This window comes from Ursus arctos, unplaced genomic scaffold, assembly GCF_023065955.2.
Source record: "Ursus arctos isolate Adak ecotype North America unplaced genomic scaffold, UrsArc2.0 scaffold_7, whole genome shotgun sequence".
NCBI classification, from domain to species: domain Eukaryota; kingdom Metazoa; phylum Chordata; class Mammalia; order Carnivora; family Ursidae; genus Ursus; species Ursus arctos.
Window position 1 is genome coordinate 45,935,280 of NW_026623089.1, and position 27,473 is coordinate 45,962,752.

The 27,473-nt window shown below is 45.2% G+C and overlaps 1 protein-coding gene across 1 annotated transcript; it reads right to left on the reverse strand.

The window, feature by feature from the left end:
• Window positions 1–15,618: 15,618 nt before the first annotated feature.
• Window positions 15,619–23,271, reverse strand: DYDC2 (DPY30 domain containing 2). The gene is given in 5 exon segments (XM_026504008.4): window positions 15,619–16,110; window positions 19,431–19,553; window positions 19,889–20,037; window positions 20,753–20,837; window positions 23,190–23,271. Coding segments are annotated over 4 exon segments (618 nt in total). The 5' UTR covers window positions 23,190–23,271; the 3' UTR covers window positions 15,619–15,849.
• Between the last annotated feature and the right edge of the window lie 4,202 nt (window positions 23,272–27,473).

Here is a 27,473-nt window from a genome sequence, read left to right on the forward strand (position 1 = left end):
TCAGATCCTGTGGACACCCAGGGAGACTAGGAACTGGACTGGCTTTGCAGCAGGCTCCTGGGTGGGGGTGGGGGTGTCCCCGCGGGTCCCGTGGCCCTGTTCTGAAGTGCCCACACTTCATGAAGAGGTCTTCACACATCTTATCTCACATGCCATCTGTTATTCAGCCATACTGGGGTTCCTACATGTTTCCAAACATAAGAGATCTTCGCACACAAGCTGTTTGCCCAGCCTCGACTGCCCTTCCTGCTACTTTTCTGCTGTCATACTCCTCTTCATCCTTCAATGCCCAGGGCAGGTATCATCTGCGTTATGCTGCTCTTACAGTCTGCCTGAGTTAGTGCCCCTCTTCTTCTTATTTTTTTTTTATTTTTTAAAGATTTTATTTATTTATTTATTAGAGAGAGAGAGTGAGCGAGAGAGTACAAGAGGGGGGAGGGTCAGAGGGAGAAACAGGCTCCCACTGAGCAGGGAGAGCTGGACACAGGACTCAGTCCTGGGACTCTGGGATCATGACCTGAGCCGAAGGCAGTTGCTTCACCGACTGAGCCACCCAGGCGTCCTAGTTCCCCTCTTCTGAGCTCCCACGGTTAGTTCCTTCTTCTGCTACCGCAGCCCCTCCCTCTCTCTGCCTCCGCCACTGGACTACCATATGCTCTTCATACCCACACTTCCAGACTGGGGCTTGGGACGGTTATTAAGAATGGCTTGACTCTCCCCCTACCACTCCGAGACAGGAATCCTGATTATGGAAATGAACCCAGAGAGGAAAGGTTCAATGGATCAGCCAGGGTTCATTACAGTTTTCTCTAAAGAGGACTCTGTGATTAGTGATTTAAGTTACTTCGGCACCACAACCAGCAGGCACACCTTTGCTAAAGAATTAATCATCTAACAAACACCCACCATCCCACTGAGTCATTGTGCTGGAGGGGCAGGTTCCAATACTTAGGAACATTCCTGCAAGCCTGATCCTTGGCCAGACCTTTCAACCATGCTGCTCAGGAGAGAGAAGCAAACCTTTCTTTCAAAGGAAAATATATGGATTTGAAGTGCTTTTCCCTGGGGGTACAGAATACATGACTGAATTTGAAGGATGTTTTTCTGCACAACTAGCATAAAATCTTCCATATTTTCCAACAAGTCAATGCATGGCTCATCCAGCAAATGATTTATATTAACAGATACCCATTATCTGCTGAAAGGGTTTCCCGGTGCCAGGAGTCTCTCGGCAAGGCCCAGATCTAGGACTGTTCTCGATCCTTCGCGTGGTGCGGCGTTAGGAATTTGCTGAATGTCAGAATATGAGTTTCGAGTGTCCAAATTTCCTAAAATAAACGTGCCCTGCGGCATCTGAAGGATTCATTTCAGTTTGTTCACCCTTCAAGAGGTTCCGTGTTTTGGGTTTTGTTTTTTGCTTTAAATAAAGCAGTAATTAAACATGCAACCCAACTCATTGCGTCTTAAATCTGGGAGCCAAGCAGGGTCTCAAAAAGACATTTGCACACCCCCATTTATAGCAACACTATTCACAATAGCCTAGAGGGGGAAGTAACCCAAATGTCCACCGCTGGGTGACTGGATGAACAAAACGTCATATGTATACGCACTGGAATATTATTCGGTCTTAAAATAGGAGGAAATCCTGTCACATGCTGCAACATGGATGAACCTTGAGGACATTGTACGAAGTGAAGTAATCAGTCACAGAAAGACAGATATCGTATGATTCCACTTATATGAGGTATGCAAAGCAGTCAGACTTCTAGAAACAGAAAGTAAAGTGGGGAGCAGGGGAGGGGTGGGCGTGGGGAGTTGTTTAATGGGCATGGAGTTTCAGTTCTACAAGATGAAAACGTTCTGAAGATCAGTTGTGGAATGAATGATGTAAGTATCCTCAGCGTATTGAACTGTACCCTTAAAGATGGTGAAGTTGGTAAATATCATGCTTTGCAATTTTTTTTAACACGATAAAAAATGGAACAATGACAACAACGAAACAAACTCTGAAGGCTACTCAGGATCACCTGGTCTGTCCTACTATTTTGCCGATGACACAGAGATCTGCCCAAAATCTTCGTCCATTTATTCAAGGTGACTTGACTCACAGCTGGCTACTCGTCGTGCTCCAGTAGCCCTTTTCCCAGCAGCTCTGTTGAGTTTCCTTCCTCCTCCAGCAGAGAAAGGAGGGACCCCAGGTCCTGTGGTGTTCCCAGGGCAGTGGGGAGAGGGCCTGCGAGACACTAAATTCTCATAGCAATCACCCTGTTTTTTCTCATACCACTATCAGCCTCGTGGGTGGCTCATTTTTACTGGATACAAGTAGAGATAACTATGGAAACAAGTCACGTGCTCCTCTGGGTCCTGAAGATGACAGAAGCCCAGACTGTTGCCAAAGAATGGCAGAGTGAGCATACCCAGTACCTGGGAAGCCTTTTCCTGGGTCCCGGGCCTGGAGCCACATGCCCAAGAGACACCATCTTATCTCAAACATGGGGTGGTTTGTTGGCTGGAGTCTGCATGCACCTTTCTACTCAGGCTCAGGGAGACTCCCCTCATCCTTGCAGACCTCCAAAATGTTCTCGCTACAGAGCTTTAGCGTCACTGAATGTGACCCTCTGCTAGGTATTCAAGGCCATCCCTGACCTGACCCCAATGTACTTTTCCAGTCGTATCTCACTGGAAGCTGACATTGCATAATGACTTTAGCTAGGGACTGGGGGCAGGGTGGAATTCCAGTTTTAACAGCCTTTCTCTCTGAGACCTTAATCACTTATCTCACTAAACCTCTCTTGCATCTATGCAGACGATAGGATGAGATAATGCATTCCAAACCTGAGCCCAGAACCCTCACAATGCAAGTAGTCTTTGAAGCCCCTGCAACTAGAGCTCTTCTCGGTGGCACAGGTGTCCTGTGCTCCACCAGATCAGGTTTATTTAGGAGATCTAGACACGATCTGTGCATTCCGACCTATGCCTCTGTCTCATTTGCTCTTCGTCCTTTCTAGAACATCTCACCCAAATCCCACGAAGGCCCAGATGAATGTCACCCCCTTCTTGAAGCCTTCACTGACCTTCCCAGGAGGAAAGTATCTGTACTAGTGGTTGACTTGCATGGCTCTGGGCTATAATTAGCCACAAGGAAACTGTGTTACCCTGTGTTACAAGGTCTCGCTAAATGCGTCTGCAGGAGTGGTGGAGTACAAGAAGTTCCAATATCTGAGATAAGCGCTTAGTCTTTCTCAAGGCACTATGGAAAGTTCTCCAAGCAAATTCCACAGTTCCTCTCTTCACAGGGATACTGTGAGACCTCAGGGAGGCACCTTTCTGACCTAGCTTGTCAGCTACCGCAAGCCTTAGGGGAGAATGAGGCTTTCTTGAGTATATTGCATGGAATCTTCTAGCAGGCTGCGGGCCGTGTTCTGATTTATTCAGCAAATGGAACCCTGGGTGGTGGGGTTGCCTCCCTCTGCACCACCTTGGGTACATGGGGTTGACCTCTGCCCCTCTATTCCCTACCATGTTTAGATCCAAAGATCTAGGCCAACTTTCCTTTCCTACCTTCATAGCAGCTTCTCCGGCTTTGGATTCTCTTGGGACTTGGGGTTCCTCTCTTGGGACGTGATTCCAGCCAGCTTTGAGTAATTATTACTTGGCCTGTGATTTGCTCCTTGATGGGATTAGAAGCTCCTTGGGGACAGGGATTATGTTGGACCAATTTCTCTATGTGTGCAAAGTCAAGCATGGTACCGGCTGGTGCTTGGTACCTAATGGCCTCGTGTTAACTGTTACCACAGTGAAGACAGTAGCTACTAATTGCCATACTCTCATGACCTGTCTGACCGCGTTCTGCATTTCACATCCATGACCTCAGGAATCCTCACATCGGTTCTGTAAAGAAAGCATTGCTATTCTCTTAGAGATGAGGATTAGGGGTGCCTGGGTGGCTTAGTCAGTTAAGTGTCTGCCTTTGCCTCAGGTCATGATCTCAGGGTCCTGGGATCAAGCCCCACAGAGGGCTCTGTGCTCAGTGGGGGGGTCTGCTTCTCCCTCTCCCTCTGCCACCCTCCCTGCTTGTGCTCTCTCTCTTAAATAAATAAAACTTTTTTTTTTTTTTTTAAGACGAGGATTAGAAAGTTTCAGTGACTTGATTAAGGTCATAGTGCAAGGAAAATGTAGAGATAGGGTTATAACTCATCTCCACATGAATGGATAGATGAGTGGGTGGCCACACATACAGACACATCACTGCATTTACAAAATTCCTACTTCACCCCTGAAACCATCTATGCAAGCCTGAGGACAGCTGGCTTCCCCCAGACAACGTGGCCCAGCACGGTGACATGATCTGCCTGTTTGGGGGCTGCGGTTCGTCCAGACCCAGGCTGGGACGGCCACGTTCATAAGCTGCCACACTGAACAAGAGCATTTGCACAGTGGCTTCCGTGGCTTCGCTAGCTTCATCTTCGCGGTTGGCCTCAGTTTACTCTGTAAACTCCAGCAGGGCAGGAGGTTCCTCTCCTAGCACAGTGCCTGCCCTGGGGAGGTGCTCAACAAACAGCCATTATTATTTGCAAGTTGCCCCTTTTATAAGGTCTACATATATTTTCTTAATGAAAAATATGGAGGCTGAAGCAGGGATATTTTACACCAAATTAACTGGTAAGTCAATTTCTATGCAAACAAATACAAAAAGGAAACCTGTGTGCCGTCTGGCACAGGTCTGTCCGTCTGTGCCTGGTTCTTTGCATAAGCAGACACGTGGGCCTCATCAGCCTCCCTGCGGAAAGGCCTTCTCAGAGGACAGTCTGTGAAGTGCTGCTGACACCATACGGCTGTGAGAGGAAACACAGTCTGGGGCTTTCTTCCCGGCCGAGGGGAGAGCGGTGCAGGTGGTGGGGGAGGGGTGGGGTGGGAACGCACAGTGAGTTGAGCGCCGCACCAGCAGGAAGGGCGGCAGCAGGTGCTGTGGGGGATTCCCCACGTGCAGGGCATACCACTCTGCGTGCTGTCTGGGAACTAGCTCATTTCAGTGCCGCCGGGGCTCGGGGAAGCCAGAGGTGAGTGTTCACAGGTGGATAACCAGAGACTGACTCCCAGACAAGGAGGCCCCTGAAGGACCACGCCTTGTAGGAGAGAGTTAGAAGCTTTAGCTAATGGTGGTTATATCCGTGATCTTAATACTGGCCGTGAGCCATGGAGAATGGCCATTGCAAAGGCCGTTATAATAATTCGAGTCTGAAGGGCAGCGTTATGCCAAGAGACCCGTGTCAGTGGGTCCTCCTTCTCGTATTTCAGTGGAGTCATGGTGTACCTCAATTAGGTCCCCGGCGAAGCTGAAGAATGTGGTCATATCTCCCAGCTCCCTCCACGGGACTGACTTCCCCCCAAAGCTGCAGGTAGAGAAGCTGAAACCCAAAAGAAGAAGACGTGCGGAGCCTCTGACAAGGACCAACAGGTTCTGGACACCATACGGGAGGAGGAGACCGAACAGTGTGACGTTGATTGCACTTAGTCTGCTTGGCAGAGAAATAGGACTCCACGACGAGCAAGCGCACGACAATCTCAACCATCAGAGAGGTCAGTTGTCCTCCCAGGGGAAGGACCGGTGGGGAAAGTAGCCAGAGGAATTGCTGTCCCATTGTGGAGGCTGGTGCAGAAGAACCCTTTTGAACCACGAAGACTGGGGAATGAAGCATCTCCTCTAACAATCACGGAGGAGGCTGAGGCTCTAAATGTGTATTTCAGACTTTTTAAAGTAAAGAAATTGAGGTGCTTTGACTCGTAAGGATAAATTTTACTTTTTTTTTTTTTTAAGATTTTTCATTTATTTATTTTGACAGAGAGAGAAACAGCCAGCAAGAGAGGGAACACAAGCAGGGAGAGTGGGAGAGGAAGAAGCAGGCTCCCAGCAGAGGAGCCTGATGTGGGGCTCGATCCCAGAACGCCAGGATCACGCCCTGAGTTGAAGGCAGACGCTTAACGACTGAGCCACCCAGGCACCCCTAAATTTTACTTTTTAAAAAAAATAAATTTTGTTTCCCCAGTGGAAAAATTGCTTTATTTCTTTTTAATTTTACAGCATTCGTGATCATTATAAAGAAGTTAAAGTGATACAGGAAAGTATTAACGACATAAAAATTCGGCAGCGATCCTATCACTCAGGTGAGCGTCTTTCCATATAGTTCTCTGTGCACAGATGCGTGCACACGTTCATAAACATATGTCCCGAGATAATTCATTTGCTATGTCCTCACATATCTCTCTACATCATTGCTTTTAATGGCAACGTTATAGTCATAGCAAAATGTTTTCGGCATCAATTCCAGTAATGTCGCTTGTTCTTTCTACCTACCTATCTGAAAGACACAAGACATTAAATACCAAATCAAAGTTATTTTTTTGTAATCCGCTCTTAAAATTGTCAGTCTATGGTTATATGTTCTTGCTTTTGTTCTGTGAAGTTACCAGGAATTGCTCCTATCTTTGTTTCAAGAAAAGGTTAGATGCTAGGCATAGTGGAACCTGGGATACAATACCGAAAGATTATGGAGTTCGTTCTGCCAGTTATGTAAAACAAAACCCTGAGAAGGGAACGTGGGCAGGCAGGGCTTGGAAAAGTTCCCTAAACCTGGAGCCCCTCCCCTGCACCTCTGTCGGCGCTCCTCCACTCTCTGATACTGCCCCCTGGTGGTGGTGCTGGGCAGTCAAGCTAGGGCCTGGCAACCTCAGTCATGTCTTTTCCACCTTTTTCCCTTCGCTGGGATACTGGAAGGGCACTACTTAAGCAGAAGGAAGAAACACTACAAGACTAAAAAGCTTTATTTTTAGTTACGTGGAATCTGAATCTTATAAAATAGTTTTGGAATAAGGTCAAAGAACCCAATCCCCTTTTATAGCATCTTTGCAAACCCCTCATCTTTCTCACACCTCCCTCCCTCCCACCCTCCCTCCCTCTCTCTCTCTCTCTCTTTCTCTTTCTCTCTCTCTCACATACACACACTCATATGCATATACATACCAAAATCACATGCTCACTCAGACATACTACCACATTCCCCCTATTTGTGGGCATTCTAATTGTTTTGGGTTTTTCACTACTAGAAACATATTTTGCTGTACAACTTTGTACATACATCTTTACACGTCTTGATGAATTAACAAATGCTTTCTCGTGTCTCGCTTCCTTTGCTGGAGCAGAGGGGCTGTGGGAGGCACAAAGTGGCAAGAGTTTCTTTTCCCTGCTTGTACCAGAGTGCCCCAAAGGCTCAGAGCTCTGCCTGGGGACTACGGTGAAGCTTCAGCCCTTGGAGGCAGCCATGCAGGTGCAAAGGAGCAGTGACGGTTGGCACTTTCAAACTGCTCTTCAGAGAGCAGAGGGAGCAGATTCACTGAGCCGGAGAGACACTACATGGTATTGGACGTGTGCTCACATGACATATCACTAGGGATGACAGATAAGCTAGGGAGGAATCTAAACTAATAAGCAGAATAAGATCACTGAAATATGGGTAATCACTCTTAATGAATAGTTTTCAGAGGACATATTGACCTGGGAACACATGGCAAATAGCTTCTGTTTATTGAGCACTTATATGTGTTACCTCATGGAAAGCCCGGAACAACCTTACATGGGAAATCCTACAAGAGCACTAATTTTAGGGGAAGCAGGCATCTGGGGTACAGAGAGGTAAGTAACTTGCTTACAGCCATGTGGCTGATAAATGCCAGGGCTTGAAATTGTTTGCAGGTCTTGCTGAGCCCAAAATTCTTGTTCTAAATCATTTTGTTATGCTTCTTTCCAATTAAAAAACAAATTACTTGAAGGGAAAATCAAGTAGAAATTGACCAATCTCATTATCAATTCTTTTGTTTTGTTTTGTCTCCAATCTCCATTGAGCTAAGGGGCTACATGCCTCTCATTTCTTCATTAAATACCCATATAGTCATTTACTTTTTCTTCTAGAGTTTCCAAAGTATTTGATGTGCCCTTAGACCTGATATTTTGTTACGCTTCTTATTGATAATCTTTTAAGAAACAGTTTCTTAGATGATTTCACCGTTATTCTTTTTGTCTTCTCTCTCTCTCTCTCTCTTTTTTAAGTAGGCTCCACACCCAATGTGAGGCTTGAACTCATGATCTTGGGCTCAAGTGTCAGATCCTGTACCAACTGAGCCAGCCAGGTGCCCTTCACCATTATTCTTCATGTCTAAGGAATATCACTTACGCACAGTGGAGAAGGTATAGTTACCTACAAACTAACCATTTCTGAGAAGGAATTTGAATCAGAGTGGGGGGATATGAGGAGCAATTCAGTCTTGATTAACAGACTCCAGGGAGCTTATCTCTCGTGGTGAAACTTCCTGGCGAAGTGAGGCTGGGTTCTTCCATCTCTTCTCAGTGGTGTCTCTCTCCTGGCCTTACCTCAAACGTCTGTCTCTGCTGGAGAAGCCATTTGGTAACATCCCCTCTCAGCTGCTGACCTCTCTCTTTCTTTCTTTCTTTCTTTCTTTCTTTCTTTCTTTCTTTCTTTCTTTCTTTCAAGATTTATTTATTTATTTATTTATTTATTTATTTGACAGCGACAGCCAGCGAGAGAGGGAATACAAGGAGGGGGAGTGGGAGAGGAAGAAGCAGGCTCCTAGTGGAGGAGCCTGATTGCTGACCTGTTTCTGAAGGCTGAAACACTTGGAAACTTCATCTCTTTCTAAAGGGAAGTCTTTGGGAGTCATTCTTTGGGTACTTCCTCCTGACTGACCTCATTCTATAGCGCCATGACTTTCGTTTTTGTTTGCTGAGATGTACTGTCTTTGTTAGCCTTAGTCTGGAGTTCTCTCTTGAGAAAACTTTTTTTTTTTTTAGTTTTTGTTTAAGTTCCAGTTAGTTAACATACAGTGTAATATTAGTTTTGGGTGTACAATGGAGTGATTCGGTATTTCCATACATCACCCAGCACTCATCACAGCAACTGCCCTCTGCCCCCCCCAACCCCACCTTCTGGTAACCATCAGTGTGTTCTCTATTGTTAAGAATGTTTCTTGGTTTCTCTCTCTCCCTTTCTCTCTCTCTCTTTTTCCCCTTTGCATGTTTGGGTTGTTTCTTAAATTCTACATATCAGTGAAATCATATGGTATTTGTTTTTCTCTGACTTATTTTGCTTAGCATAATATTTTCTAGTTCCATCCATGTTGCTGCAAATGGCAAGATTTCATTCTTTTTTTATGGCTGAGTAATATTCCATTGTGTGTACGTATCACATCTTCTTTAGCCTCTCCTCAGTCAGACAATTGGGCTGTTTCCATAATTTGGTAATTGTAGATCTTGTGGAAACTTTTGAAAAGATTGAAGTACAAAAGGTAAGCAAATTAAACTTAAAGTGGGGAAAAACTTCATGCCTTCCTGGCCGTCTAGAAAGGGTCATAGAATACCGGGGAAGACCTCCATCTAAAGCTTTAGCTTGAGTAACACTGACTACAGAGTTTGCACTGCAAGATGACAGCTGTGGGAATACACGGCATGGAACTGTGTTCAGGAGAGGTGATTCCCCCAGGAGAGACAATGCTGAGCACTTCGTCCTGATGGGCTACGGGCAGATGGCATTGTGAGCTCAGCGGCAGCTCAGCCTTACTCCAAACTACTCCCGAATCCTAAGACATTTGTCTTGGTTATTTTTCTCTAAAGATTCTTTTTCCCTTTGGTTAATGTTTGCTAGGGAACTTCACTGAGTTGGCTCCTCTCCATAGATTTGCTGACCGCATATGCTGGGAACAATTGCCCTGCCTCAAACTATGCATTACTTGTTCCTCTTCTAAAGAATTGCTTGGAAGATTTTTATCCTGACTAATCTTATACTTGAAGTTTTAATCTCCAGATGGCATTATTTGACCAGACGTATATACTACTATTGCGGTGACATTTGCTGAGAAAGTTGCTCTTTATTTAGGGTTTTTTACTTAGTAGCTTTACCCATGACAATGATAACTTCTTTTGATATCTTGTTTTGCAGGGATCTGGAGATGGACACTAATTTGTCAAAAGTCATGTTCTCAGGAATGTTGTCCTGAAGAACCTCTTCAATAAACCTGTTACTCCTGAACAGTGATCCCAAGAAGCTCTGCCCGGGGCTTGCCCTTATGCATCGGTTTAATTCCTCCTGATTTCAAGATTTACTTAGTTTTATCATTTCTCAGTGATTCAACAAACCATCATCCTTCACAGCCGGCCTTCTTTGAGGTTTTATTCTGAGCATTTTGATCTTTGGACATTATTTTTCTGTACGAATTTTCCGAATATCTTCTTTTCTGGCCAATCCTATTGGTGGGAGCTTCTCTCTTTAATGCCATTTTCTCTGTAATTATGTCCTAAATGGAACACTTCTTTCAGACCAGAATTTGGCGGCGGGGGGAAATTTCCTTCTGGATTTTTGTTCATTGGATTTAGTTGCTCCTGAATAGACTTGTGAGAGATCATATCTTTGTCATCATCTTTTCTATCTGAGAGCTACCCGAGGGAGCAGCTTGGGGAACTGGTTCCGGTCACATTTGCCCACTGACAAGGTATCCATGGATGTCACTTAAAGAATGTGCCCCAATCATGTCTCTTTTTAAAAAAGAAAAAAGAACTACATACACACACACACACACACACACACACACACTACTTAAAAACAATTTTTTTTAAGTAGTCTCCACGTCCAACATGGGGCTTGAACTCATGACCCCGAGATCAAGAGTCACATGCTCTAACAACGGGGCCAACAAGGTGCCCCCACATACACTACTTTTTGAAGAGCCTTGTCTTGACTATGTTTATCCAAGGATCTCAGGCCTCCAAGGGACCCTCCTGGGCTAATTATTTTGTGGCTAATTTTACTCATGGAATCTCTTTATTCAGCAACTGATTTTTGAGGAATCTCATAAATGCCGATTTTATGTACTGATTATGACAGTGATAAATATTGAGGAATTTTTCCTGGGCTAACTTTTCTCATAAAATTGCTTTCTATTGGTCATTACTCATGAAGATTTTTCCTTGGTCAGGCTCATCTGTAGAATTTATCTCCCCTGCTGATAATTCTTGCAGAGTCTCTTCTCAGCTATTTGCATCCACATAGTTAGTTTCTCCAGAGAAATGATCTGGAGCGATTTCATTCTGGCCCATTCTGGTTCTGGAATATGTCCCCAGAAGTGACTTTTTGAGGGGAGGAGTGGGGAATGATTGCAGTCTGCAGTCTGGCTGAAATAGCCATGGGTTTCATCATGAGGGGCAATGATTTCTCATGAATTTCTCCCTTCTTGGCATTATATGTGGATTTTTCTTTCCTGGTGCCTCTTATGGAGCATTTTTGCCCCAACAACCCCTGTCTATGATGTGTATGTCTCTTGATATTTTTGAGCATTCCATTTCACTTTGCCTAAAATTATCCATACGAGTGATATTTTCAGACAATGATATCTTTGGATCCTGTCATTTTATTCCAGAAGGTTGTCCTTTTGGACAATGGCAACCAAAGAATTGTTTCCTGTTCTAATCATTTCTTTGGGATGGGTATCTTTTTTTTTTTTTAAAGATTTTATTTATTTATGTGACAGAGAGACAGCCAGCGAGAGAGGGAACACAGCAGGGGGAGTGGGAGAGGAAGAAGCAGGCTCCCAGCGGAGGAGCCTGATGTGGGACTCGATCCTGGAACGCCAGGATCACACCCTGAGCGGAAGGCAGACGCTTTAACGACTGCGCTACCCAGGCGCCCCTGGGATGGGTATCTTTTGACCATGACTCTAGAGGACAGCAGACCCAAGAAACCCCATCTGGTGCCCACATGACTTCTGACCATGGCTTCCAAAGTCCTGTTGTCTGGGAACACTAACTGAAATTCTCTTCTTTCTATGACATTTGGACTTGCCTTTTGCTGAAAGACATTAGAAGAAGTTTCTTCTTGACAAACAGAACTCAAACATGAAAGTAGAAAGACCCAGAGGACTTTCCCTTTACTAATATGAGACATACACTATGACTTACCTATAAGCCTCCTTGAGGAATTGTTGGCTCAAGTATTTTTTTTTTAAAGATTTTTTATTCATTTATTTGACAGAGAGACAGCCAGCGAGAGAGGGAACACAAGCAGGGGGAGTGGGAGAGGAAGAAGCAGGCTCTCAGCGGAGGAGCCTGATGTGGGGCTCGATCCCATAACGCCAGGATCACGCCCTGAGCCGAAGGCAGATGCTTAACGACTGAGCCACCCAGGCACCCCTGTTGGCTTAAGTATTGAACTATCTTCACACCAATCATAAATTTTAATCCAGCCATGAAAATCACTCACCAGTTTTTCTTTGTTGACAAGCATCTTCTTAAAGCCATATTGTTGGTTAATACAAGCTATTTCATTTTCATATTCTGAACATATCTGGTTGTGAGAGCATAGCTTTTGTATTTGTTCCCCAAAAGTCATCCTTCTTATTTTCTTTCCCAAGACAAAAAAGGGGTATTTATTTCCCATAGGATATTATTCTGCCTTTTGAAAAATATTTACAGTCTATATAGAAATATAAGAATGACATCAATCAGTACTAATTACTCAAAAGAATGTTTTTACTGGAAGATATTATTCTATCAAATCAGTAGTAATTACTCAAAAGAATGTTTCTACTGGAAGATCTTATTCTATCACTGGGAAAAACTTTAATTTATGGACTTTATGACTTTCATGGGTTATTAACAGCATCTCAAAAGGATCTAAGATGAAATTTTGAAGTATCTTGTTTGGGATTGCAAATGCTTAGAGCATCGGTTAACTTGGCTGATAATCAAGACAATAAAATATGCATGAGTGGGCTTAAATGCTTCTGGATAACACTGATCATTTGAAAGCTCTTTGAAGATTTCATTTCATCTAAGAGGTAAGAAAAAGACTGTAATTTGACTTGGAGCAAAATGTCCATGGACAGGGGAGTTAGACTTCTTTTATCAGCAAGTGTGAGGCAACGCAGCCTAGCAGTCAAGTGTGTGAGCTCCTGATAGACCCAAATACCACCTGCCGGCTGTCTGACCTTGGGCCAACCATTCATCTCTGAGCCTTAGCTGTTTCCTTAGCCATAACACAGGGACTATTAAAGTGCCCAACTCGGGGAGTGCTCAGAGAGCTGAATGCGATAATGTAGTCAAGCACTTAGCGTAGTGCCTGGGACAAAAGAAGTCAGATAGTGGTCTTGAAAACTAAGATAATGCATTTTAAACTGTATGTTTCTTTAAACACGTGTGGAAGAATAAACTTGAGGGGTAAGTGGGAATTTGCATATTCCCTTTAGAAAGTATAGAAAGTCTGAGTGAAATCATATGGTATTTGTCTTTCTCTAACTGACTTATTTTGCTTAGCATAATACACTCTCGGGCCATTCATATTGTTGCGAATGACAAGATTTCATTCTTTTTATGTCTGTGTAATATTCCATTGTGTGTATGTATATGTGTGTGTGTGTGTGTGTGTGTATACCACATCTTCTTTTTTCATTCATCTATCATATGTGGAATTTAAGAAACAAAACAAATGAGCCAAGGGTTGGGGGGAGAGAGACAAATCAAGAAACAGACTCTTAACTATGGAGAACAAACTGATGGTGACCAGAAGGGAGGTGGGTGTGGGGGACGGGTGTAATAGGTGATGGGGATTAAGGAGTGCCCTTGTGGTGATGAGCACGGGGTGATGCATGGAAATGCTGAATCACTCTATTATACACCTGAAACTAATACTACCCTGTATGTTCACTACACTAGAATTAAAATAAAAACTTAAAAAAAGAGAAAGTATAGAAAGTCTGACTGAACACATATCCTTTGGGGGCAGAAGCACTCCATCCTAAACTTTTGCTCTTTGGGAACAGTCCTGATTTTAAAGTCACTTCAAAATTAGGCACTATTTTGGATCAAATTTACTCAGGCTCTTCATTTCTCTCTAAACAAATAAAAGCTGGGATCCATTCTAGACTTCTCCTTCCCACTCACTGTGGATTCCTCCTCCTCAGCATCTCCCAGATCCGACCCTTTTCCTGCACCCTGGGCTTCTCCAGCAGTTCCTCCACGCACACCCCGCTGACTCTCTAGTGAGTACTCGCTGCTGCCTCTGGGCCTTTGCACGTGCCCTTCTCCTGGTCTCAAATGCTCCTCATGGTGTCTTTCGCCCACTGTCATCTCCGCTGCCGTCTCTCCCTGCAGTGGATGTACTGTGGTCAGTGAGCTCCTCCCCTGCACTCAGCGCTGAATCTCTTACTTCTCCTGCCCATCACAGCTGTTCTTAAGGGAGAGACCAGTGAGGAGAGCTGCCAACCGCAAGAGCTAGGTGGTGAGGAAAACGTGATTGTCCGCCCTCAGGTTAGCCTTCAGTTGCTCACTGAAAGCAAAGCCAGCTTGGCCAGACATGGGATACATGATGTCACCTCAGCGAGAGAGGCGAGAAAGACCATACACTGAGTGAAGGCATCGCGCTTCCTCTAGATAGTATGTCCATCAAAAGGGGCAGCCCAAGCACTGGCAGTGACCTCCAGGCACTGCCCTGGGGGGCGGGGGGCAGGACTTGGCCATTTTACTTTGCCGTTCAGTCCCTGGGCAAACGTAGCTTTTGGTAAAGCCTGTGAGACTTTGGTCACCACTCATGACTTGGTTTGTCCTGGGCTGTGGAGTAGGGCCATCTCTGTTGGGAGAGGGATGAGTCAGGCTGCGAGCCCATGCCCGTAACCAGCTGATTTCTGAGGTCGCTGTTCTGAAGGCAGTGCCAATGAGTGAGTTCAGGAGCCAAACTGTTGGGAGTTGGAACACTGGCTCTCCCGCTTCTAGCCACGCGGGCTCAGACAGGCTAGCTAATGCCTTTGTGCTTCAGACTGTTCATCGGTAAAATGGGGATAATAATAGTATGTATTTGCAAAGCATATATCTGAGAAGGGTTCAGTATCCAGAACATATATAAAGAACTTTAGTATTTTTCACATATTAGACTGGCAGAAAATAAAAGTAAGATAACTAGCTCAGTGTGGCAAGAGTATAAAGAAATGGGTCCTTTCAAATGGGAGTGTAAATTAGCCTAGCTTTCCAGGTGACAACTTTTGGTGTCTGACTGCTGACAGCTTGTAGACGTCAACTCTCCCTCTTCCCCACATCTGGGCAAGCTGATAAACTCAGATGCTCCCAACTTGGTCACAGCGAGAGTTTCAAACCAGACAAGCCTCTCCTCAAGGACGGGAACTCCCACCTGGGCCCACCCCTGACGGCAGTACAAACCCCACGCCGGTCTCCTTTCCTTGCTACCTCGAGCCCATCCTCTTCTTCCCCAAAAGCCTCGTTGTGGAAGTAATAACCATTTCATACCTTCTTGGTGTGTGGCCAAAACACCCTCCCTTTGAGCTTTACTGTCACTGGAGCTGTTTTAAAATACCTGCTGTCAGTGACACAGGTACACTCTAGGACGTGTGGAAACACTCTAGGCCTGACTGGAAAGTTCACCTAAAGTCAAGACTTGAACACATGAGATGGATGTGTTTTCACTGTCTAATCTAAAAGAAAAAAAGAAAAAAAAAGATAAATCAAGAGGGAATAGCCTTTTGGTTACTTATTTGAAATCCTTATGAGTTTATTTTATCCTGTCAGTAGTTCAAATGTTTACATGATTAAAGGGTTTTCACAGCTACTAGAACAGAACTTCGGCTGGGGAGTCTGTCCGCGCAAGACATCTCCTTCCACAGCCCCTCCACTCTTGGTTTAATCCACATAGTTACTATCTTCAGGTCAGAGGCCTAGATGGCCATTTTCTCAGTTTGCAGCTTTGAGAGAAGCGTCATAAAAATCACCCACCTCTTGACCACTTAAGAAGGAGATTTGGAGCCAGGATGCATTTGAGGAGCAATTGAATGCTGAAAAGCCTAGGAATTTATTTCTCGGGGAGTTTCAACACAGCAGTCAGTCTGGTCAGATGACTCTCGAGAGCGAATCTATTGAGGCGTTCCTGGAATCGTATTGGAAGTACCTGGCAGAGACTCCTGCTTCAAGGCATCCTTCTCAAGGGGTTTTGTGTTCTCTTGTATGAATGCAGTCTTCTTTGTGGAACTAGCTACAGATACCAGTGGCTACATGAAACAAAAAAGCGAAAGAGTCATTAGCAGAGACTAAAACACACTTGGTATGCCAAGAACACAGCACTGCCATTTTCATGCCCAAGACTAATAACAAAATTGAAACAGATCTGCTCTAGCAAAGCATAAAACAAGTCAAGGATCAAGGATCAAGATGACTCACCAATCATTTCACTGCCTGTCAGAGCAAAACTCAACACCAGTGAAAGGAAAACTACACAATCTAGACTCCCTACAAAGTATCACCTACAATGTTCAGCACACAAGCAATAATTACTAGACATGTGAACCATAGTCTAGAAAAAAACTATTTAATAGAAAGAGACCCCAAAATGACAAAGATCATGGAATTGGCAGACAGGGACTTACACCAGCTATGACAAACATTTGCAAGCATTTAAAGGAGAAAAAATGAGCAAAACGAGTGAATAGTTAGGGTAGATAAGCAGAGAAAATGGAAATTACAGAGAGGAACCTGATAGAAATTCTAGAATTGAAAAGTACAATATCCAAAATGAAAAAATTCACTGAATTCCTAAATAGGATACTGGGCACTGCAGAGAAGAGGTCAGTGAACTTGAAGGCAGATCAATAGAAAGGATCCAAACTGAAACAGAAAAAAAGATTGAAAAAATAAATTCAGTCTCTGTGAGCTATGAAAGGATATCCTGCAGTCTAGCATTTATGTGACTTCAGTCCCTGGTGAGGGAGGAATCTTTGGAGCTTAAGCTCCCCCAGCCACCTCTACCTCCATCTTTGTGACCTGTCCAATGGAGCCTGTGTCCCATGGAGCCTGTGGGGCACTACAGACAGGTCTGTGAAGTATTTGCCCAGGTGATATGTAAGACCCTTCTAACTATATGCAATAAATCTCTGTATTCACTTCATAAAAATGTACTTATAAAACATTTGTATGGCTACATCTTTATAAACAAAGGGATTGTTTTCAAACTCAGAATTATGGCTTACTTACTCAAAACTGCCTCAGCTTAATAAAGAGAAACCAATGCAAGGGCAACTTTTTCTAGCTTTCTTTTAGGTCGGACTCAAACGCCACCTCTGCTGAACATCTCTTCTCGAGTGCTATAAGTGGATGTGATTTCTACCACACATAGTGCTGTTTCTACTCCTCTTTTTGACACACTCACTGGGGTACTCAAAGGCTTTCTAAGGTATATGCGAGCAATGATGGTTTTAAGACATTAACGGAAATTTTGCAAAACTTTGAGTATGTGCATAAAAACCCATCAGCAAGCCGGCTGAAATCTGAGGCAACCCATCCTGGGCCTACTGGAGACCAGGTTTTATAGCACTAGTGACTCAAAATCTGAAAATGACCAGGAGCAAGGAATAGTTTGCAATTGGCCTTGAGCCAAGGAGAAATGAGAACTTAGAATCTCATCTTATTTGAAGGACCTTCACTTCTTTGCCCTCTGCCCGGTTCTTTCAATTTTTACCATGAGAGTAGCTCTCCCCGGCCAGGTAAGTTTGTTTTAAGATCCCTGTTGGGCCTCTCTGCTTCCTTCTAACAAAGGGCACCAATTGTCATCATCATAATTTGTGCGTGGATTCTTTCTCAAAAGTGAGAACTTGCCCTTAGTCCAGGCATCCTGCTGGATCTCATTCCTGTCTTCCCTGACAATTGCCTTTGTCTCACGCTTGGCAAAAGAATAGCATAGTTTTTACTCATCTAATCTTGCAAAGGAATATTGCTACAGGGTGTAAAACCTCCTGGGTGTAACTCAATGGGACAATTCAAAACATTAATATGAGCAAAGTTGTCTTTAATAAAGGCATCATGAAACCAGGGTGGAGTTTTGGAAGTCTTTCCCTGCCTTATACACATTGATATTTTCGTTAACAGGGAAGCATGGTGCCAGGAAGGGATGAGGGGGGGCAGCAAGGGGATGACAACTTCCGAGTCATGACCTCCCCTCTACCGTTTCCCGGCAACTGTTCAAAGAATGAATTATTCCTGAGTGAGAGTTCCTTTAGACTAGACTAGTGTCGAACAGTAGTATGAAACTACCTTTCTTTTTTTTTTTTTTAAAGATTTATTTATTTATTTATTTGACATAGAGACAGCCAGCGAGAGAGGGAACACAAGCAGGGGAGTGGGAGAGGAAGAAGCAGGCTCATAGCGGAGGAGCCTGATGAGGGGCTCGATCCCACAACGCCGGGATCACGCCCTGAGCTGAAGGCAGACGCTTAACCGCTGTGCCACCCAGGCGCCCCAACTACCTTTCTTTTGACTTAATTTACCTACAAAACATCCAGACTTAAAAAACAAATCTGTGAATTATGAGGAGAGCTGAGCGTATCCGCGTGAGTGTACATGAGCTAAATAGTTTCATGTCTCTTCGTCGAAGGCGGCTTTGGAAACTAGCAAGAGCTAAGTGAATTGAACGAAACTGCACTGAAGGTTTTAATGCACAGGATATAGTGATAGTTGGAAAGATGTCAGATATCTAGCCCCGCGAATCGATTCCCTGTCCAGGTATCACGCAAGCGGCTTTGTGGAAAGCACGAAAGTGGCACAAGGTGCTTTTCAGAAGATGGTGGCAAAAGTCGTGGGAGATAAAAGATATGCTTGTCAGGCTAGTGAACACACAACTGTTTCCAACTACGAGAAGGTAATAATTTATGACCAGTATTACAGCATCACAGAGAAGGCATCTGTGGCTTGATACATACATAAATAGCACATAGTAACTAAAACACTTAAGTAAACAGTATATAATAAATAAAATAATATACCTGAATTATATACTGACAAACGTATTTGGTTTCTCAAATACGGACTAAGTTTTGAAAAGGGTTCAAAGGATCTTGTAAGGAAATATATGAGTTCCAAGTGACTTATGAGGTTTTATTTTATTTTTTTAAAGATTTTATTTATTTATTTGACAGAGAGAGACAGCCAGCGAGAGAGGGAACACAAGCAGGGGGAGAGGAAGAAGCAGGCTCCTAGAGGAGAAGCCTGATGTGGGGCTTGATCCCAGAATGCTGGGATCATGCCCTGAGCCAGATGCTTAACGGCTGCACCACCCAGGCGCCCCATAATCTGATTTTTTAAAACCAGTAACATCTAAGGTATTTCCTGAAATCTAAAATGGGATTGCCGTTCAACATTTCCTTTTTTCATTGCCAGGATTGTCAGTAAGATCGGTTTACATATATACATAAGAAGATGGAGAGAAGCAAGCTCTGGGAGCCTCAGGGCACTGTGTGCTGTGGCCTCGCTGGCCTGTGGATTTCCCAGTGTCCAGCTCTGGGGTGTGCACCTGCCCGCTGCTGGGTTCCTCCCTCCCTACCTTGTGATACTTTTCATACCGCTGTTGAATCTGACGTTCTTCTTGCTTCAGCATTTCTGTCATTCCGGTTTCTTTGAGGCTATTATCATGTTCTTCCTCCAGCTGGATCTTCTGTTGGCTCTCCTGGGGTGAGAGGAGGGTGGAGTTTCAGGTCAGCCCCTGGGAAGCCTGTATGAAGGGGACAGACCACAGGCCCAGGTCCTGGGGGCCCCCTGAGTTTGCTCCTGTGACTAGCTTTTGCCTCCTCGGAGCTTCAAGCCTGCCAACTCCACAACTCCTCTGGTTTGGATTCCCTCTTTAGCCCGCCCCACGCTTCAGGAATATCTGGGCCTAAGCAATCTCAAAAGTGAAAAAACAAAGAAACTTCCTGGGCTAGCTCTGGAATCCTGCTTTGGACTTCAGATTACCGTGAGAAAGCTGGAAAGCCCTCCCCAAGATGATCCCGAGCACATACGCACCTCTTCTTTGGCTTTAGCGGTTTTCCTGTAATGATAAAGCCAGTGAGCCAGGTATTCTATGGGGTCACTGGGCCGAACCTTCGCCACCTCTGCAAGCGCCTGGCTCAGGCAATTTCCGAAGCACCTCTTCAGGTAGTCAGTTTCCATCCCTGCGGGCCGGGAGAACAGCATAGCGGAGTCACACTACTTTATAAATCAAACCTGATTTTTAAAATACACACATTCTAGTCAAATCAGATTCATTTCAGGATAAATACGAGATACTTCTGGGTGTCACCCTTCCCAAAAGAAACAATAAATACATACTTGCCAATTGCTCTTACATTCAAATGGACTTTTTAAAAAAAGCTCTCCTGCTGTCTTAGATCAGATAATAGGTCCTGGATGTCATGAGGCCCCAAAGGAGCTTGATATAGTGGTGGTTAAGGGTGGCTAAGGTCTCCACTTACACACGCATCTCTACCCTTGAGTAGGAAGAAAATAATTGCTCAGGCAGGAGGTTCCGAGAGGGGCTCTGAAGACCCAGCAAGCTGTGCTATTGTGAGGTTGGAAGCTACAGTCATCTGTGACGTAGATAAGAGGGGCTTACTGATTTCAGAAGGGACCACAGAGAAGCCCTGGGGAGGAGAGGGAGGGAGAAGGGCAGGCACTGTAGCTACCCGTGGTCATGGGCTCTGCCAGCACGTAACACACTATTCTACTCTAGTGCTCAAGCAAGAAGCTAGTGGAGGTTGAGCTGATGGCCTGGTATTTACTAGTAATCGGATTTCAGGAGCTATGGGCAATGTAGCCTGAGTCAGATCATAAGTTAGGTGTGGCCGTGTAGAGCCGCAGTCTGAACACAGACTCCGGGAACAGAGATACCCAAGTTCTGGTCCTGGTGCTGTTGCTTATTAGCTGTGTGATCTTCAACAAGCCACCCGGTCTCTCTGAGCCTTGGTGTTCTCATCTGTAGAACAAAATAATAAAGGTATGGGCCTCGTAATTGTGGGGATTAGAAGAGATAACAAATACATGTAAAGCACTTAGCCTGGCACATGATGTTTAATAAATAAATAGATAAATACATACATACATACATATATAGATAGATAGATTTTTTTTTTTAGATTTTTTATTTATTTGAGAGAGAGAGAGAGAGAGAGTGAGACAGAGCACGAGCAGAGGGGAGGGGCAGAGGGAGAGGGAGAAGCAGACTCCCCGCTGAGCAGGGTCTTGATCCCAGGACCCTGAGATCTCAACCTGAGCCGAAGGCAGACACTTAACTGACTGAGCCACCCGGGAGCCCTCATAAGTGTTTAATAAATATTAGCCATCACAGTGGAAGACTGTGACATACAATGAACTAACATCTGGCCTATTTCTGACCACCTCCATATTTCGGAAGTTTACACATTTTAGGTCCAAAAGAGCTAATAATGAAGTGAATAATAAAGGCTCAGTTCCAGTCTTAACATTTTCTGGGAGGCAGTTTTCAGTTTAAAGAAGGAAAGATACATAGATATGCCTATAGAAAAAATATATATAATCCCTAGCTCTTTCCATTGCAAAAGCCTAGAAGCAAAAACACTTAAGTAGCAACGAGCACACTGAGCATAGGGAATTTGCTTTGAAATAGCCTTCGCCATTAAGAACAATCAGGACTCCTTAGAGAAATGGTGAATTCCAAGGTTGGGGCAGGAAAGGCCCAAGAAGCTGGGAGCATTTTCTTGTCCCAGAAAGGAGAAAAATGCTAGAAAATAAATGGTTAAGGACACAGGAGCCAGGAGATTGGGCTGCTACTAGCCCAACCTGGGGCAATTAGACCATCGAAATAAATAATGACTATAATGGGTTATAACTAATTGGGTAAAATAAAAAATCTGTGAATCAATATAAGAACAGATTGGTAAGTGAGTGAATGGGAGAGAAGGCAGGTTCTTAAGGTAGAATGTCAACTAATAAATAGGGAAAGAATAACTGAGTTTTAAAAAAATCAACATTTTGTAACCATCATAGTATAACTGCAGCAAGCCAGAATCATCAGTGAGTACTAAAACTCAATGAATATTTGATGAAGAGTAGGATATTCATATAGTCTCAAATTTTCTCCCCATAAATTATGTATTAATTCCAAAAGGAAACGTAGGAACTTTAGTGGTGAGGCCTGCCCGATACAACCTTAATCAAGTGATCTAAGGAAATATCACTAATCAAGGGACAAAGGGACATCACGTGTCTCTTGATGGGATGCACTTCTTAGGGGGATGAAATATATTTCTGAGGATTCCTGCCCAAAATGCAAAACTTGAATCTAATTGAGGAACTATGAACAAAGCCAAATCAAGAGACAGCCTGCAACTGGCCCATACTCTTACAAATGTCAAGATCGTGAAAGATAAAAAAAGGAGGGGAACCATTCCAGATCAAAGGATCTTCAACAGGCCTAACAAATGCATGGAACACATGTTTCTGGATTGAGTCTGAACCAGAAAAAAGACTTTCATAAAGTGTTGTTGGGGAAACTGAACGCGAATTGTACATTACATAACAGAAGTGTATCAAGGTTGGGGCGCCTGGTGGCTCCGTCAGTTAAGTGTCCGACTCTTGATTCTGGGTCAGTTCATGATCTCAGGGTCGTGAGATCAAGGCCCACATTGGGCTCTGTGCTGGGCATGGAGTCTGCTTAATATTCTCTCTTCCTCTGCCCCTCCCCCTGCTTGCACTCACGTTCTCCCCGCCCCCAAAAAGAAGTATATCAAGGTTAAATATCCTGGTTTTGGTCATTGAAATGTGAATAAGTTAGAAAATGTAATCTTTCTTTGGAAATACAGTGTGGTAGGGCTGAGTAATGGCTTTCCAAAGTGTCTATGTCCTAATTCCTGGAACCTATGAAATCTGTCACTTTGTTTGGCAAAAGGGACTTTGCAGATGTGATGAAGGGTTTTGATTTAGGAAGAGGATACTGGATTATCCAGGGAAGCTCACTGTAATCCCAAGGGAACAGGAGATATGATGGTAGAAGTTGAGAGAGAAGATCTGATGTGATTCATTCAGGGCCATGAGCCAAGGACTGTGGGTAGCCTGTGAAGCTGGAAAAGACAAGGACATGGATTGTTCCCTAGAGCCCAGTTCGGGCTTTCTCCTCAGAGGGGAGCCTGCTTCTCCCTTTCCCTCTGCTGATCCTCCTGCTTGTGCTCTGTCAAATAAATAAATAAAATCTTTTAAAAAAAAAACAAAATAAAGCCACTAAGTTTGGGATAATGGTGGAAGGTAGGGATGGGGGCACGTGGTGGTCCACTTGTGCTAATCTGTGGCCCACCTGAACCAATGCATCTGGACGAACAATCTTCTACACCCCTTTCACTCCAAGTGTGGTCCATGATCAGCAGCATTGCATCACCTGAAGGTTTGTTGAAATGCAGATTCTCAGGTCCTACCCCCACACCTACATATTGATTCTGCATTTTAACAAAATCCCCAGGTGATTCAGTTACAGATCTACTTTGCCTGCGTCGCGGGAGAACTGCCCTTCCCAGAGGGCAGAATCACCAACTCTGCATTCCCCAAAAAGCCTCTCCACTTCCCAGCCCCTGCATGCCTGCTTCTCTGTTTAGGTGTGGCAAACCCTTTCTGGAGTAAGCCTCTGCTCTAAATTGCACGTTTTCGACAATGGTCTCAATGAAATAATGGGACGTGAGAGTTACTAAAACTTGATGCAAAGACAGCAGAGGCGGAATAACAGAGCCTGCCGGTGTCCGCCAGGAAAGGGAGGGGCCAAGGGGATGCCTTTTACAGCCCTCTCTCCACAAACGCAGGGTACACATACCAAGGGGCGGGGGAGACTATTTTTCCCGGTGCCCTTCCTTGTTCACCGACTTGCAACTCAGTAGGCAGGGCAAAAAGCACAAGATGGTCTTTGTTCACACTATATTCCCAGTACTAGGCACACCGTAGGTGCTCAGGAAATATTGACTTAATCCAGTGAAGGCTTGCTATCTGTCAGCGCCCACTCTGGTACTTATTGCCTCAACCAACGTTTAGGGAGGCTTCTCCTGCCCAGCACTGCCCAACATAAATTAAAACAGAACGTGGGAAGTGGCTAGCAGAGTGCTGTACACGAAACACTAGGTCAGGGAAGACTCCAATGGCTCTGGTTGGGCGGAGGTTGGACGGCTTCCCGGGGGTTGGGGGCGCCTGAGCTGGTTCTGAAAGGAACCAAGCAGAGGTCACCATTAATCTCAAAGGTGCGAAGCCGTGAAAATACCCAGCCCTCGAACTCCGTGGATTGTCTCCTCTGGCCCAGGGGCCGTGTAGCCCGCCGCCCCTCCGTCGCCCCCAGTGCGCACCGGCCAACCCGCCGGCTCGACTCCTCTTCTCGGCCCCCCCTCCTCCCAGACTCCAGGTGGCAAGTCTCTGCTCACCCACCCCCGCGCTCCCTCCTCTGCGGGGCGCCCCCGCCACACCCCGCGCTCGCCTTTTGCCCACGACCTTCACACCGCCTCCTCTCCGCCGCGCGCTCGCTACCCTGCCTTCATCGCGCTGGCGCCCCGACTCCCCCACCCGCGAGCCTCTGGCTCGCCGCCGCGCGTTCTCCACCCCTCACCCTCTACCCGCGCCGCATCCCGCGCTCACCCCTCCACGCGCCCTTGCAGCTCTGCAGAGCGCCCTCTCCGATTCTGAGGCGCGCGCGCGCTCGTTGCCTAGCGACGGGACGCGACTCGTGGGGAGGGCGGAGGCGCACGCGTCAGGTGCGCGCGCGCGTCGAGAGCGCGGGCGCCTTTCCCACAGATGGGTTGCTAGCGCTCGGCGGGAATCCCTCGGGGCGGCAGTTTGAGCCGTTGGACCTTGTGAGTGGTGTGGGGCTCAGGCGACGCCCGGGCTTCTCTGGGCGGAGAGAGGTTAGTGCAGCGGCTGGGGAGCGCCGCCTCCTTCCTCCTCCTCCTCCTCCTCCTCCTCCTCCTCCTCCTCCTCCTCCTCCTCCTCCTCCTCCTCCCCCCACCCCCACGGCTCTCTTCCGCTGGCCTGGCCACGCCGGGTGGAGGAGTCCCGAAAGGCGGGAGACGAACCCAAGCGCCCCGAATTGAGGGTTGCCGGATAAAACACGGGACACCCGGTTCATTGTGAATTTTAGATAAACAACGAAAGATTTTGTATTATGCTACACTGTACTAACACGTTATTCCTTATTTCTCCGAAATTCATGTTGAACTGGGCATCCTGTATTTTTGTGTGCTGCGGTTGGTAACTCTACCCGAATCCCCTCCTTTCCCACTAGACTGGCCGGCTTTCTCCTGGATATGCGCAAAGGACCTCTTTCTATTTCTTGTGACAACAACTTCAGGCTTGAGGTAGCCGTTTCTCTGGGAAATGGCTTTCTTATATTGAGCCGAGATGGCTTTTGGTGTATATGAAGAATAACATTCCTTACATCAACCTGTGAGATGGGTATTATCGCCATGTCACGGACAGGAAACCTGTGAAGCCAAGTAATGGGCTTACCTGGGTTCTGCTAATCTATGCCCGTAGATGTGACACCTACCCTCGATCGGATGCTACTCTTAGGCCAGAGGTTTCTCCCTTGGGGACATGGTCCCTTTCCCATGTATTATTATCTTTCTGGAACAGCAGCAGGAACCTGTTCCTTGTTTTTCGTTTCAAACGACATTGAGATGTTACTGTAGTTAATTTTGTCTTTAGAGTATATCCCATTGAAGAAGCACAGTGAAGATACTGTGTCTCAAACTCGTTTGTAATACTGTAATTCTTCTCTCTGTGTGGTTAAGAAGACACCAATGCCAGACTGAAAGGGAATTCCGTTCATTCATGTCAGTTTGTAGAGTTTAAGTTTTTATGGTTACATTTCTGTACACACCTACACATTCCTTTCCCCACTGCTGTAATACAAAAGGTGACATACTATCTACAATTTCTGCACCTTGTTTTTCACTTCACACTATGTCCTAGAGATCACTCCCTATTTTAGAGATCTTCCTCATGACTTTTACATAATATATATGCACAGTGATCCATTGTGTTGCTGTATCTCATTGGTCCCTTAAGAATGAATTTTTGGATGGGGTTCCAGTTTGACTATTCTAAGTCACGGCGCAAAATAACTATGTGCCTATATCATCACTCCATATTTTTGCAAGTTAAGATCTAAGAAGTGAGATCCACGTTTCAAAGGGTAAATACCTATGTAATTTGCTAGATATTGCCAAATTCCTCTCCATGGGGGCTATACTATTTTATACCTTCACCACCATCAAATGAGAGCACTGTTGGGGTTTACGAACCTCAAGAGGTTGTTGTTTCTGAAATTTTATGCAGAATGTTCAGTGCTTTTGTCCAGGGACAGGACTAGGCATGCTGGCATTCCTTTCTCTCATATTCAGCTCATGCCTGACCTGTAGTAGGTACTCAGAATATGTTTGTTGAATAATGAATACATTTCATTAGATTCTTAGAAGCGACTGGATTCCATAAGGGTAATTTGAGGGTGATCAGTTTTTTCGAAACACCTGAAGTACAGTGATTGCTTCATCTTCCTTCCTTCCTTCCTTCCTTCCTTCCTTCCTTCCTTCCTTCCTTCCTTCCTATCTGGTCTAAGATTATTCCTGTCCATCTTCATAACAGAATGGCCTGGAACATTACTGGGAGAGTGGAGAAACTCATTCACTTGCCTCCATGGGAAGCCAGCATGCACTCCTTGAGGAGTTGAAGGAGCTTGTCTTGGGAGGACAGTTGTGTGTGTACACAGATGATTCTCAGGTTGCATGACAGGTGCTGTGCGAGTCGCTTGGAGAAGGAGAATCTCCTTTGCATTGCTTGGGAAGGCTCAGAGAATGAGAGATGACCTACATCTTGCAGGTGAGGAGAAAAATCTTCTAAGCTGGGAGATAGAGAGGAATCATTATGGGCAAAAGTCTTGGAGATGGAAGTGTGCAAGGTGTGACTGGCAGAATGGCAGAATGTTCCGCGTAGAGCCTGGGATATGCTGGAGGCAGAAGAGATGTCTGGAGGTGAGGCTGAGAAGAAATTGGGACCAAAGTGTGAGGAGCTTCACATGCTATTCTGCGATGTTTTTTTTTTTTTAATTCTTTGGCCTTGGAGATTTGTGGACTTTTGTGTGTTTTGGGGGTGCAGTGTTGTGATGTTTTCTAAAACTGACCCTTGTGGGTTGGGAGTAACATCTGAATCATTAAGACAATGACTCTGGAGTCAAGAGTTGGGTATGAAGCCCACGCTCACCATGTTGACTTAGTGCTCTTTGTGCCCGGGCTTCCTCACCTGCAGAGCAGGGGTCATGACCCTGATTACCCGCATTGTGCTGATTGAGTGCACTGCTTGGCATGTAGCCACCTCACAATCATGACGGGATCCCTTTTTCTGACTCTTTTCTTTTTCATTGTTGTTTGTTTGTTTGTTTAGTTCCTGGATCATTTATTTCTGCTCTAATCTTTATTATTTCCTTCCCTTTGCTGGTTGGGGGTTTTCTTTGTTGTTCTTTTCTGACTCTTGGCCTTGAGCGCCCTTCGGGATTTTGAAAGTGCATCTTAGTGGTCGCCGTTGTGACATCTGTGGAGTCTTTTTGGAAACTGGT